This window comes from Cebus imitator, unplaced genomic scaffold (assembly GCF_001604975.1).
Source record: "Cebus imitator isolate Cc_AM_T3 unplaced genomic scaffold, Cebus_imitator-1.0 Scaffold159, whole genome shotgun sequence".
Taxonomy (NCBI): domain Eukaryota; kingdom Metazoa; phylum Chordata; class Mammalia; order Primates; family Cebidae; genus Cebus; species Cebus imitator.
The window spans coordinates 1,437,805-1,452,667 of NW_016107474.1; the positions used below are offsets into that span (position 1 = coordinate 1,437,805).

General features: G+C 44.5%; 1 protein-coding gene across 1 annotated transcript; it reads left to right on the forward strand.

The window, feature by feature from the left end:
- The first annotated feature begins 2,100 nt into the window (after positions 1 to 2,100).
- HSBP1 (heat shock factor binding protein 1) lies at positions 2,101 to 7,165 on the forward strand. Its single transcript, XM_017543722.2, has 4 exons — positions 2,101 to 2,267; positions 2,841 to 2,907; positions 3,477 to 3,597; positions 5,584 to 7,165. Exons 1-3 carry the CDS (start codon positions 2,223 to 2,225, stop codon positions 3,593 to 3,595), a joined length of 231 nt encoding a protein of 76 aa, XP_017399211.1. The 5' UTR covers positions 2,101 to 2,222; the 3' UTR covers positions 3,596 to 3,597; positions 5,584 to 7,165.
- The last annotated feature ends 7,698 nt before the right edge of the window (positions 7,166 to 14,863 follow it).

Here is a 14,863-nt window from a genome sequence, read left to right on the forward strand (position 1 = left end):
ACATCCTACAATGCACAGGGCATCCCTCCACCACTGACAATAAAGAATGATTTGACTCAAATGCCAGTGTTGCAGCTGTTGAGAAACTCTGCTCTAAGCTCAAAAAACTCAGAGAATTCTAGAATAATAGAAAAAAAGGAGAAGATGTAGAATCAGGAAGTCCTGCATCTCTTACTTCCTTAATTTGATGACCTTGTTCCAGTTTCTTAATGCCTCTATGTCTGTTTTCTCAAAACTGTAAAATTATGATAATTATATCACAGGGTCTTCCGAGGATTAAGTTAAAACCCTGAGATATGTTTATTTCAAGTAGTCGGGTAAAGCACTAGCCAAATACCAGTTGACAACAGCCAATTACAAAAAAGTTTTGCATCTTTACACTGAAAGGAAGATCTCTCTGTAGGGAAAGATTAGGGGTGTGGAGTGAGGAGCAAAGTTGTGAGTAAGGGGGAAGGTGTGGCAAAGGGAGTTGAGTTTTATGCCTCAAGGCCAACAGGATTCCAGGTTTGTTAGAGACACTGGTGGGTCTAGCAGGGGCGTTTGAACAAGAGCAACTCCATCTTGAATAGGAACTGGGTAAAATGAGGCTGAGACCTACTGAGCTGCATTCCCACACAGTTAAAGCATTCTAAGTTACAGGATAAGATAGGAGGTCAGCACAAGATACAGGTCATAAAGACCTTGCTGATAAAACAGCTTGCAGTAAAGAAGCGGGGCAAAACCCACCAAAACAAAGACAGCGATGTGACCTCTGGTTGTCCTCACTGCTTCACTCCTATTGGCACCATGACAGTTTACGAATGCCACAGCGTCAAGAAGTTACCCCTTGTTTAGCATATCATCAAGAAATAACCATAAAAATGAGCAATCAGCGGCCCTCAGCGCTACTCTGTCTATGGAGTAGCCATTCTTTTATTTCTTTAGTTTCTTAAACTTGCTTTCACTTTACAGACTCGCCCTCAAATCTTTCTTGCATGAGATCCAAGAATCTGGTCTCTTGGAGTCTGGATGAGGACCCTTTCCTGAAACAGGTCTAACCCCTTACAGCCTCCCCCCAGATTAAGTCAAAGGGGAGCTGACCCCCACGTAGTGCAGTCCTTAAATGAGATGTGTGGGCCGGGCGCGGTGGCTCACACCTATAATCTCAGCACTTTGGGGGGCCGAGGCGGGTGGATCACGAGATCAAGAGATCGAGACCATCCTGGTCAACACGGTGAAACCCCGTCTCTACTAAAAATACAAAAAATTAGCTGGGCATGGTGGCGCGTGCCTGTAATCCCAGCTACTCAGGAGGCTGAGGCAGGAAAATTGCCTGAACCCAGGAGGCGGAGGTTGCGGTGAGCCGAGATTGCGCCACTGTACTCCAGCCTGGGTAACGCGCAAAACTCCGTCTCAAAAAAAAAAAAAAGAGATGTGTAAAAGTTTCTGGAACATGCCAGGCCCGCAGTCAAGGATTCTCTCATCCCCTTGCCAAGGGACCCAATCCTAAATACCATCTGTGGGGTTGGAACTTGAGTTTCAGCAGTGCCCACCTCCTTCTACACCCAAACCCACAGTCTAACCCTGACGCCCGAAGCCTTGCCCCCTCAACAGCAGGCATCGGGTGGAGTGAAAGAAGCCAGGCATGATGGAGAGCTTCCTGTCTGAATCCCCTCATTCGGACCTGACGGGTAAAATGAACCCACTGGGCTAAACTGCGGACGCTGGCCACCCTCAGAGGGTGGGGGTGACAGGACAGGGGCCATGGGGCTTCCCGGGGGGCAATGTTCCTTGACTTGGGGGCTGTAGGGCACAGTGGGTCTTGTTGAAGGGCAAAAGCTCAGTAAGTTCGTCCTGACAGTCCAAACTAACCCAAAGCCGTCTTTCGACTGACTACAGCCTGGAAAGGAGGCCAAGACCACGCTCTACCTCCATTACTCCGTCTCTGAGTTGGTCTCACTTCCCACGCCCCCAGCCGCCAGCTGCGGGAGAGGCGGCGTAGAGGGAAGGGGAGGGGCTATGCAAAAGACGACGGGGAGGGCGGGGTGGGGCCGCTCCTCGGAACAGAAGCGCGCGGCCTCGAGGCCTTTCCGGTGCGGGAGAAACTACTACTCCCATAATGCCCCGCGGCCCCGCGAGCCGCTGGTCTTGTCGCGAGAAGCAGCGGCCTGAGGCGTCTGCGCGGATAAACGGAAGTGCAGGTGACGGTCTGAGATATCACCGCCAAGCTGGGCGTCGGGGAGATGGCGGAGACTGACCCCAAGACCGTGCAGGACCTCACCTCGGTGGTAAGGGACGGCTGTGCGGGCCTGACGCCGCGGCCTTCCCGGGCGGCATCGGGCCAGGCCCTGCCGGACAGAGGGGCGCCCACCGCGGTCGTGTGTTGCGCGTCGCGTCTGCGGAGGCCCCGTTTCTGGGAGTGTCTCTGGCCGAGGCTCCCGGCCACCTTGTGCCCCGGGGCTTTTTGTGCGGGAAAGTCTCCCCGCGATCGCCCCCAAGCCCGACCCCTTCCGGTATCCCCATTCACCTGCCGCGAACGCCCCCCGGGTCCGTCGCCCCTCCCTTGGGCACCTTCCCCGCCCTTCAGCTCCTCACACACCCCCGGGTGCCCCAGCCCGGCAGAAGCAACCTAAAGACCCTGAGCTTTGGGTAGCGGCGGCCTCCCCAGCCCACCAGACTAATTGGACAGGTGGGGAAACAGAAGACCCGAGAAGGAAGATTCTTGCTGAAGGCGGCACAGCTGCCCAGAGGCAGAAATGGAGCTGGGCAGCTGTGCCGCCGACGGGACCAGGGCTCCTGTCGTGATGCCAGGAAGATGTCTCAGGATCAGTGTGGACCGTGTTTGTTTCGATTTTTCTTAGGTGCAGACACTGCTGCAGCAGATGCAAGATAAATTTCAGACCATGTCTGACCAGATCATTGGGAGAAATATCCTTTTTATCTGTAGTCGGCCTCCTGTGGGCCTTTGGAGCCTGTTTGACGGCAGTAGTGGGGATAAATGAGCAGTTTTCAGGGCAGTTTCAGCCAGTCACTTACAGAATTTTTTACCGAGCTTGGAGTGTACTGTGTTTCTGAGAAGGACTGCACCCAGGGCTAGGGGTACTGCTGAGCTAGACAGATCCCTGGCTCAAGGAACATGCTGTCCACCAATCCCTATGGCTGGTGTGGCTGACTGTGGACTGCGAACTAAGCCCTTTTGTTTGTGTCTCTCTTGTGATCCTCAGCATGACCTTATGAGTGGGTTGTAGTGTTATTAGCAAATTAATAAATTGAGGTTTAGGGATTTCATCACTAGTAAAGGTCAGGCCTGCAATCCGATGCTGGGTAGCTATGCCCCAGAGTCTTATACTCTTACCTGCCAGCCTATAACAGTGTCTAAAGGAAATTGGAAGACCAGTTTCTCTAGAATCGTTGTGTTTAAGGCCGTAGTCTACAGGGACTGAAGTAAAAGGGCTCAATGAGGAGATGTTGGCACTCATTGTCTTTAACTTCACCACTCGATGATATGAGTAGTCGCATTGATGATCTGGAGAAGAACATCGCAGACCTGATGACACAGGCTGGGGTGGAAGAACTGGAAGGTGAAAACAAGATACCTGCCACACAAAAGAGCTGAAGGTGAGGAAGGGGGCAATTTTTTTTTTTTTTTTTTTTTTTTTTGAGTTTTTTTTTTTTCTTAAAAGAGTAGAGAGAGAGAAACTGTAAGTATAATCTCGATGTAGTCAGACTTTCTGTAGATAGTTCCCAGCCATGATCCCAGCAAGCATTCCTGTATTCTTTATCCCCTGTGGACTTGATGTTACGAAATTTTTCATGCCAAACTCATTCTTTACATGAATTTATTTTCCCAGTTTTTATTAATTAGACTTCTATCACTGTTAGTTAAGACCACAGGCTAACATTAGATAACCACTGAGTTTTTATCATTCCAGCTAATAAAGGTGTTTTTATTGGCCTATAAAGCCTGTCCCTGGAAGATTTTCCATTGGTCGTTTTTTTGTTTTTGTTTTCAGAAATAGCTGACAGGTCACCCACATTATCACTTTATTAAATGCCCTAAATTCTGGGGACTTTCTTGGTAACTTGATATAGGTGAACTAGATTGTGGCCAGCCACATTAAGCTTTTACCCTGGAGTTCATTTAAATTTCCACTGAATAGTTCCAGATGTCAGAGGAAAGCCTAACAATTAAAAATACCAGCCAAGTGCAGTGGCTAACGCCTGTAACCCCGACACTTTGGGAGGCCAAGGCACGTGAATCAGGAGGTCAGGAGTTTGAGACTAGCCTACCAACATGGTGAAACCCTGTTACTACTAAAAAGACAAAAATTAGCTGGGTGTGGTACATGCCTTTAGTCCCGGCTACTCAGGAGGCTGAGGTAGGAGAATCGCTTGAACCTGGGAGGCAGAGGTTGCAGTGAGCCAGGATCATGCCACTGCACTCCAGCCTGGGCGACAGAGTGAGACTTTGTCTCAAATAAACAAAAATGCCACATAGCAAGATAGGTAAATGTACAATATCATAACTCAGTACAGTGCGTTGTGAGCCTTTTCCTCTGTATGAAAAATAAACTCCCTTTTCTCATGTTTCATTTATAACATTTTAATTCTCTGTAAAAATGAAGGTTACTGTGGGAGGCGGAGGTTACAGTTGAGGATGCACTGCTGCACTCCAGCCTGGCCGACAAAGTGAGACTCTGTCTCAAAAAAAAAAAAAAAAAAAAAAAACAGTTACTGGCGGCACACGGTGGCTCACGCCTTGGGAGGCCAAGGTGGGCAGATCACGAGGTCTGGAATTCAAGACCAAACTGGCTAACATAGTGAAATCCTGTCTCTACAAAAAATAAAAAATTAGCTGGGCCTGATGCTACACACCTGTAATTCCAGCTACTAGGGAGGCTGAGACAGGAGAATCGCTCGAACCTGGGAGTTGGAGTCTGCAGTGATCATGCTGCTGCACTTCAGCCTGGGCAAGAAAGCAAGACTATGTTAAAAAAAGAAAAAGAAGGTTCCTGAGAATTTTTAGATTGCTAGAATGCTAAGGAGAATATACAGTTAAAGATGCCTAATTTCCTATTTTCTGGGCCTGCTCTGGACCAGATTCGAAGTTACTGTGAAATACAGATTTGGGATGTTGAAGACAGACTCTTCAATTTGCTTTTATCTTTGCAATAGTGGGGTTCATTGACTGTGTGAGGAAATCACATAACTGCTTTCTGGTTATGGTTATGTCATCATCATTCTTAACCAGAGATAATCTGGAAAAGTGTCCTGCCAGTCTTAGATGCTTCTGTGGGTCTCTTTTTATATTATGTGGCAGTCAAAACTCCCATCAACCGACTGAGAATATTCCCACAAGGATTTCAGGATTGTAGACTGGCTAGTGATGGGGGTCATTCAAAGAAAAGAATGGGAGTAGGAAACTGACTCTGAATTTTAAAAAGTATTTCCAGTTAAATCTATTTTTGCTAAAATATTATGCAAAGAAATAAGCTTAACTCAATATGGGCATGTAAAGGGGTTTTTAGTTGATAGTTCTATATGTCATTTTTATTTGTGCTCATATAATGAAAAACATGTTGATGATTTTTCTTTTTTCAACAGGTTCCTAATAATTTATACTGGAATCTGGAACACCACTTTTCCAAGCCAAGAGAAAACTGAATGGCTTTCTGCAGCTAACTACGATGTGTAGACAGGTTTATATTATAACGTGTGCATTCTTACCACATTCTGTATACTTAGTTTATAGAGCGATTTGCCCCCCAGTTTCTTGAACATGGTATCTTCACATCTTGGACCTTGGTCAGTTGTGCTGTTCATTATTAAACACTAAAACTTTGGCGGTTCCTGCATAAAATTGTCAGATTTTTCAGTGTATTTTTGTGAAGTCATATTTTTTTTCTTGCCATTCCTTTTGTAGTAGTTGCTGTTTGGATAAAAGTTGCTGTGTCATTTTTTATTGGACAAGTAGTAAACCCTTCTAGTCTTGGTGAAGTCAGATGTTTGTAGACTTTAGGGTTCTTTAATTCTCAGCACAAAGTGACTGTTGAGCTGACACCAAATAGTGTGTTGGCAATACTTTTCAAATGGCTAAAAACACCTAAAGATTGCTTATTCAGGAATATCTGTCACTGCTCTGTTGCTAAAACTCAGAATAGAACTTAGACTTATATCTAAGTCCCTGAGATCACATGCTGAAGTCAATGAAAAGTAACCACTGCCACTTTCTTGTTAGAACTTTTACAGTACAGAAAATAACAGAATAGCCTTCTGTAATGAGGCATTTGTTAGAGTTTTGCATGAGATTCTAATACTTCAGTAGGACCCTACAACGGTTCATCTACAATGGTTACCATAAAAAAATCTGGCAGGATTTTAAAACTCAGTCATTCCATCTTTCCTTTGAGCTACTGACTAGAAAAGAAAGAAAGAAGGAAAAGAGACCATATGAAATCCATGCCGGTTGCTTGGCTAGAATATGATCAATGACTTGTAGACTCAAGTTTTTAAGAAATACTGTTTTACTTCAGCTGTTGCTTATCTAAATTCTTGCAGAGTAACAGCGTTATTGTTGATTATAGAAGACAGGGATAATAACCTTTTAACTCTAGTCACTCAAAAACGCAGTGCCATGAGTGCTGAGCCTCCAGGCTGATGCTGATAACCTGGAAGGTGATCCATGTGATTGTCACCACAAAGTGCTTTTACATAAAAACTTGAAAAATTGAAAGACGTGACTTTTTTAAGTACTTGTATCACCACACCAGTCTTGGTGTTTATATTGCAAATTTATAATAGTAAGAAATACTTTGTCCTATAGACAGATTACATGGGGAACATAAAGGAGTTGAATCCTCCTTTAATAAAATGAATTCACCCCCATGGTACCCAACTACAGAACCTCCTTTGATCAGGCAAGTAGGCTGTGCTGCAGGATTGAGCCCCCAGAATGCCCCGTACACACTGTGCAGGCCTTGACCAGACCAGCTGAAACCTGCATCTCTGCTGAATGTTCTCAAGCCTCGTAAGTGGCAAGTGGAAATGATATGGCCGATTGCAGTCGTAGGAGAGTTGTGACTTAGGCAGGAGTCGACCTCTTTAAGTACTGGAACGATTTCAAAGGCAGGCTGCCCTGACCAAAAATATCTGCCATGAATAAAGGTGCCTGAAATCCTGCTATGAAGCTTCCTTTGTGTCAAAAATCTGTTTGTTTTTCAGATTGAAATGCACAAATCACATTAGAGTACCAACTGAAACCTCTGGACAGATTAAGTACAAGTAACCCAAGGCAAAACAGGAGAGGGTGTGTTGGGGGAGGTTGCCGGCTGGAAGGGGAAGCTGATGAGCAGGAGGAGGGCTTGCCAGGACTGGCATTCCAGAATTTTCTCAGGTATGTTCCCACAACACTTGCCCCTGGAGATGCTCCAGGAAGGAAGGGGTTATGGTCACTTGGGTTTAGGTAACATGCTGAAACCTCATGAACCTCATGAAGAAATTAGCACATTAAAGGCTCTGAAAGTAGAGCAGAGAGCTCAGCTTTATCCTTCTCACCTGCTGGTTTACGAGGTCTCTCTCTGTTGCCCAGGCTGGAGTGCAGTGGCACAATCATAGCTCACTAGGAGCCCAAGTCCTGGGCTCAGGCAGTCCTCCCATGTCAGCCTCCCAAGTAGCTACTAGTACAGGTTCATGCCACCACACCTGGGTCTTGCTGTGTTGCCCAAGCTGGTCTGGAGCTCCTAGGCTCAAGCAGTCTTCCTGTCTCAGCCTCCCAAAGTGCTGGGATTACAGGCTTGAGCCACCATGTTTGACCAAGAATCTTTTTATACTGTATGAAGTATTCCTTCTCCAACTATTGTTCATTTACAAGGCAGTGAACATTCTCTTGAGGGCTGACAAATACAGATGAGTATGGGGGCTGGGGGCCTCTCCAGCAAGGAAAACAGCCTTATATTTGATGAAGTGCCCTGTCTCCCAAACCCCATGGCCCCACAGTTTCCTCATTTGGCCCCAAGTTCATCCTGCTCTCCTTTGAGCTACAGGATTTTAAAGTGTTTTCATATCAATTTTTTCTTTGTTTCATTACCAGTAAAGTACACCATCGTTTGACCTCATCAGGACTAACACACAATGCTTCAGGTAACTAAGAGTTAATTGGCCCTTGTGAGTCCTGGGAATTCTAACCCTTACTTAGCACTGTTGCTATGGGAACATAGAGTCCTCCAAACAAGTAAAAGTAAATGGAAGCCTTCACAAACAGGTACTGTGTTCCTCTTTTATTTTGTATTTTGCAGTTTATGTATCTTGAATTAGATTAAAATGGAGGAACTTGCAGGATGTGTTGTCACATCTAGCCCTGAAAGTTAACTGGCTACAGTTAATGATTGTTCACAGCTAGCACAATTGAAAGCATTGATAATAAACCAGTGGACAGTGCTAAGCATTTTGTTTGCACTGTTTGGCTTAATCCTCACAACTACACTGAGTTAGGCTTTCATATGATGAGTCCCATTTAAAGAGGAGGAACCCAAGACTGGGAGTCAAGTGCCTGAGGTCACAGCTGTTAATGATGGCCCTGGAATTGACTCACAGCTGCACACCTGCCCTGCTCACTCACACAGCTGATCCTCTGCCTCTTCATGTGAGCTGAGAGTTCCAAATCTCAGCTGTCCAGGCTGTCTGGAAATTACCAACCCCACTCTCGCTGGATCTTGAAATTTAGTTTCAAGAGGCTAATGTAGTGTTTTCAATTAAACATGACTTAAAATTAATAAACACACTTGAAGTGCGTTTTATATTTGGAATTTATTCAGAGCTGGTACAAAATTGTGCTCCTGCATCAGTGTCTTTTTGGTCTCCTCAATAAGAACAACCACAGAAACAGGTTTTCATGTTTATTTTTCATTCCTGTACCCGTCATGGTCTCCCACAAAAATTATTGCTTGAGACCCAACCCTGGGGAGAAAAACTCCCCCTCCATGGCCTACTACTAGCCTACCATCCTTTTGGGTCACTGTTTTTTTGGCGGTTTTTGTTTTTTTGTTTTGTTTTTAAGGCAACAAAGATTTTAAAATGGACTCATGAAGCCACCACCTGGAATCTTGTATTAAATTTAAGTGTCTGATTTTAGCTGCAGCCACTTGAGAACTTCAGTGAATGAAAATGAGCAGGGGGAGAGTGGATCACTACCCAAAATGAAAAGAGAGGAATTGTGACTGCACGTTGCACTTAACCCCACACGTTAATATGGGAATAGGAAGAGTTTGTTTCAACAAGTCAGGATGGCATCATTTATTTAAAAAAAGAAAAAAAGACTCCATCTCTAAAAAAAAAAAAAAAATAGAAAAATTAGCTGGGTGTGGTGGCACACACCTATGCTCCCAGCTACTCAGGAGACTGAGGTGGGAGGATCACTTGAGCCTAGGAGGCCGAGGCTGCAGTGAGCTGTGATCACACCACTACACTCCAGCCTGGGTGACACAGCAAGAACTTGTCTCAAAAAATATATAATAATAATCCTAAGGCTTGGTTCTCACACTTGAGGCTCACTAAGAGGTGCCTGGAAGCTCCTCAGACCCCTGCCTAGGGTTTGAGTGATACCTAAAAGCTGTACAACATCAGCCTCTGTGGGATCCCTGACACTGATGGTACGTAATGTGGGGCTGTCTCCTCAACAGAGCCCCATTTTGCCAAAGCTTATGTATACACCACATACGTGAACTACCTACCCATCATGTAGATGCTGTCCTGCCTCACAATAACAATCTTGACTGTCTTGCTTCACAATAATAATCTAATAATGGTCAAATTCGGTGTCCCGACAGTAGGAAACAGAATTTGACCATTTATTCACATTGGTCTTGCAAAATGTCCACATTCCAAAAGAGAATAGTATTGTTTCCCAATAATTAAGAATAGTTTGGATTCAGGATCCAGCAGCTTAGAAGCATTTAGCTACCAATAGCAGAAATCAGCCCTTTGAATAATGGCAGGGTGTATTATTTCACATGGCAAGAAATCCCAAGGGCAGGCAGCTCTGGGACAAGTAAATTCTGCACCTCAGTAAAATAAGACTAAGATCTGTTCGGACACAGTGACTCAGGCCTGTAATCACAGCCTTCTGGGAGGCCAAGGTGGGTAGATCACCTGAGGTCAGGAATTTGAGACTAGCCTGGCTAACATGTTGAAATCCTGTCCCTACTAAAAATACAAAAATTAACGGCATGGTGGTGGGCACTTGTAATCCCAGCTACTCAGGAGGCTGAGGCAGGAGAATTGCTTGAACTCAGGAGGTGGAGGTTGCATTGAGCCGAGATCTTGCCACTGCACTCCAGCATGGGTGACAGAGCAAGACTCTGTTTCAAAAAATAGAAAAAAAAAAAAAAAAAGACCAAGACGCCAGATTTGTTCCACCTGGGTGCATCCAGCCGGAGAATGTCTTTCTTCTTTCCTTTTGTCTCATAATGTGAAGAAGGGGCCAGGCACGGTGGCTCATGCCTGTAATACCAGCAATTTGGGAGGCCAAGATGGGCAGATCATGAGGTTAAGAGATCAAGACCATCCTGACCAACATGGTGAAACCCTGTCTCTACTAAAAATACAAAATTAGCCGGGCTTGGTGGTGCACGCCTGTAGTCCCAGCTACTTAGGAGGCTGACGTGGAAGAATCACTTGAACTGCGAGGCAGAGGTTGCAGTGAGTTGAGATTGCACCACTGCACCCCAGCCTGGTGTCAGAGCAAGACTCCATCTTAAAACTCAGGTTGGGGTGCTGCCGGCATCAAGAGGGTAGAACCAGGGATGCTGCTTCAATACCCTACTGTGCACAGGACAACCGTCACCCCAAAGAATGGTGTAGCCCCAAGTGTCAGCAGTGCTGCTGTTGAGGCATCCCAGCTTAACCCATTAATGAGACCACTTGGGCCTAGTGTAAAGGCTCTGCTGATAGCTTCTGGACCCTCAGAGGTAGAGACATACAAGAACAAAACCAGGGTTGTATCAGAAAGGAAAGAATGGCTACTGCATAGGTAACCTACAGTGTTTGCTACAGACCCTCCAGACTTAGCGTCTAGATTATAAACACTGGGAACACTGGTTAATTCCAGAATTAGCTGGCTCTCAACGTTGGTGGCACATTAGAATCACCTGAGGAGCATTTCAAAGGCCCCAGACTGTGCGGCACCACAGGTCCCTCTTCCAAATTCCTGTGGGCAGGGCCAGACAGCAATGTTGGTTTTAGACCCCAGTGCACAATTTAAGATTCCGAGAATTGCATTCAAGAAGGCCTGCCTACTGCAGACCGTCTGATGATGTAATTCACCAAGTGCCATGGGGTTCCACCAAGCTTGTGTCAACCCAGCTGACACTTCCAACTTGGACAATCAGGGCTTTGGCTCCAGTTACCTGGTATTTAATTCAATCCATGTGTCATGCGTGCTTCAACAATTCGATTGTGTCCCAACTGTTTGAATCAAAGGATTTCCAATTCCCTGACAGGTGATGACTTGGTAACTGGATTCAGCTTCAGATCTGCCTGACATTTTCCCTGCTGGTCCTGTGCCAGCTACGGCGCTAGGTGCTTTCACCTGTGTCATCTCATTCACTCCAGAAGCTCTCCAAAGTTGTTGACATTATCAAAAAGTTTTCCAGCTAGAATTCGTCTCCCTCTAATCAGCCTTCAAAAACTCCATTTGTAAACCATTGCTGTAGTTCTATTACGTCTTATCTTGGTCTTTACAAGTTGCTGTCAAAACCCAGTAAGTGTTTGCCCAAAGAAACTTTAAATATTCAATATCTTAAAGGCCTTTTAGGCATAATATGGCTTTTGTTTTTTTTTGAGACAGAGTCTTGCTCTGTCACCCAGGCTGGAGTGCAGTGCAAGGTTCAAGCGATTCTTCTGCCTCAGTCTCCTGAGTAGCTGGACTACAGGCACGCACCACCACACCCCGATACTTTTTGTATTTTTAATAGAGATGGGTTTCACCATATTGGCCAGGCTTGCACTCCTGACCTCGGGATCCACCTACCTCGGCCTCCCAAAGTGCTGGGATTACAGGTGTGAGCCACTGCACAGGGCCGGCTGTTTATTTTAAGAATGTGTTCTCCTGAAAACATAACACCATTTGACTTATTCTGCTCTAAAATCTTAATGAGGCAAAGGACTGGACCGAATTCTTCATGGAACAGAAGCCTATGACCGGTAAGTCCAGGAAATGCTGCAAAACAATGTCCTCAAAAGAAATCAGCCTTTCCCCTTGATAGGTATCTCTCCTGCAGGCCAGGCTTGGATGCCCCTCAATTAGAACCTGTGTTCACTGGGGCCATAATTAAGAATCTTAAAGGCAAAGAGTCTTTTGAAAGCCGTCTGTCAAAATTATGCAGTCTTGCTTGTAGACTTTTAAAGAGGTTCATGGTTACCGTGGGTCGGCACTGGGTCTGTGAGCCCTCATCCCCTGGGCTGGACTTCCTATCAGAATCCTTATCAGGGAGGTTGATTTTATCAGATGCACATTTGCCAGCATCCTCAGAAGGAGATACCTGGAAGATTCTTTTCCTGAGCCGCTCTCCTTTTCTCAAGCTCGGGCAAGTTTTAACAATGATCTGTGACCCGACTTTGTCTTCCCCGTGATGAAAAACAGACCCCATAGAAACTCTGGCACAAAATATCTGGAATCACTGACCCGGAAATTGTTCCCTACCATCAACTCTGCCAGAAATCTTGAATTTATTCAAGCTGACTCGTATTCCAGAACAATTGTGTGGACCAGATTTGCTAGTAATGCTTCTAAGAAGTTACTGTTCAGCAAGTTCAGAACTTAGAGTCCTTTTTATCCTAACAGTGACTAATAAACTGGTGAGAATTCTTTGAAATACTTGTAACTAAATGGATGTCGTAATTTGCTTTTATGCTGTGTTAAACACCATTGAGATGTTAAGCTTTTTCTTGCTTGGGAACCAACCTGATATTCTCTTCTGGACTTCATAACCCCTGCAGCAGATGACCCTGTATCTGGTCTTAGTCCTGAAAGGTTTGTAACAGCATGTAAATCCCTGATATTCTGGCAGTATTCATTCTTCTGTTCTCTACGGATACTTGTTTTCCATAATTGGTCTAAGGACGATGGATTTTTTTTTTTTTTTTTTTTGTCTCGGATTTCAACAAAACGTACATGGAAAGAATATTTTATTCCTCAGAGACATTTTCATTAGTGCAGTGGTTCTTTTATTATTATATTTTAAGTTCTGGGGTACATGTGCAGAGCATGCAGGTTTGTTACATAGGTATACATGTGCCATAGTGATTTGCTGCATCCATCACCCCATCATCTGCATTAGGTATTTCTTCTAATGCTATCACTCCCCTAGTTGCCCACCCCGCAACAAGCCCTGGTGTGTGATGTTCCCCTCCGTGTCCATGTGTTCTCATTGTTCAACTTGCATTTATGAGTGAGAACATGCAGGTCCCAGCACCCCTTTTTGTATATCCTGATTTAGAATATCTGGGACAAGGGCTGGATATTCATATTTTTAATAAACTTTCTCATTTATTATTTTTCTATATTATTTTCCATGCATGAAAGCACTGCATAGAGAAATGGGAGCATATTGGGAGTCTCGGGCCTGGACTAGTCCTAAAATAATTGAAAAGGAATTGATTCTTAATTACCCAAAATGTCCAAGCTCTAGGACCAAGTGTGACCTCTTCCACCTTCTGAACAGAGGAGTCAACCCCTAAGCCCAGGGAACTGAGTGTGAAGAGCCCTCACTCCATGAAGACTTGAATCACTTCAAATCAATTTGCCTCTTATTAAAATGTACTTCAGTAAAAAATCATTTCAATTCTTAAGCCACAAAAGGATATCCAATCATTTAAAGCTTCCTGAGTGTTTCGGTTGATTAAAAAGGTTTTAAAGAGCATAGTAAATATTTTACCAGAAGGATAAGTTATTCAATATGGAGATTATTTATTAAAAACTAGTAATTTATTAGTTCATTTATCTTTATTTTCGTGTAAGTGCATTCTTTTAATCTAGGCACACTTTTTTCTACTCCCTCAGCAGGTTAAACTGTCACTTGACAATTCTGTAATACATAAATGTATTTAAATAGAATTTAACTTGTGAAAATAACAAGATATCACTAATAATGGGAAAGATAGCTATAAAATCACAGTTTAATTTGAACTTTCAGAGAGTTTTAAGCACAGTTTCATGTACTTAAAAAGCAATCACATTTGCTGTTTTGAAAAAAGAACAAGATTCTCATTTATCATTTGGGTCATTGATCCTGAAGGAAATAAGTAATGCGTAACTTCTTTTTCTTATAGGTGGAAAGAAAAGCATGTAATACGTTAGCCCCAAATCAAAGAACTGGCTTCAAGTACTTACAATTACATATTTTATTTGTATAATAAAAGCATTAGAATGTTTTCAGCTGCAAGCAATGACTAAAAATGATTTACATCACGAGGATATTGAGTGATGTCACCCATAAGATGCCCAGAGGGGGCTGTGCTGTGGATGGGAGACTTGTCACCCCTTCTGTCCACCCTCCCTGCCTGCTGCTCTGTGGGGCCTGTGACTTTCTTCTTGGGGCTACACAGTATCTGTAAGCACTGCCTCTGTGGGCCAACCCAGCATCCTTGCCCCAAACCTTTCCTCCTTGTCCACCCTAGCTGTGCCCCCTCAAAAGATTGGTGGAAGGCCTAACCCCAGTACCTGTGGATATGGCCTTATTTGGAAATAAATAAAACCAGCCTGAGCAACATAGTGAGACCCCGTCTTGAAAAAAAGTTGAAGGATACCTGGCCACCCACCACTGCCCCTGTGGGAGGAAGGGAAGGCCTGTGTGATACAGGCTTGCTGCTTCCCTTGTTAAAACCATCC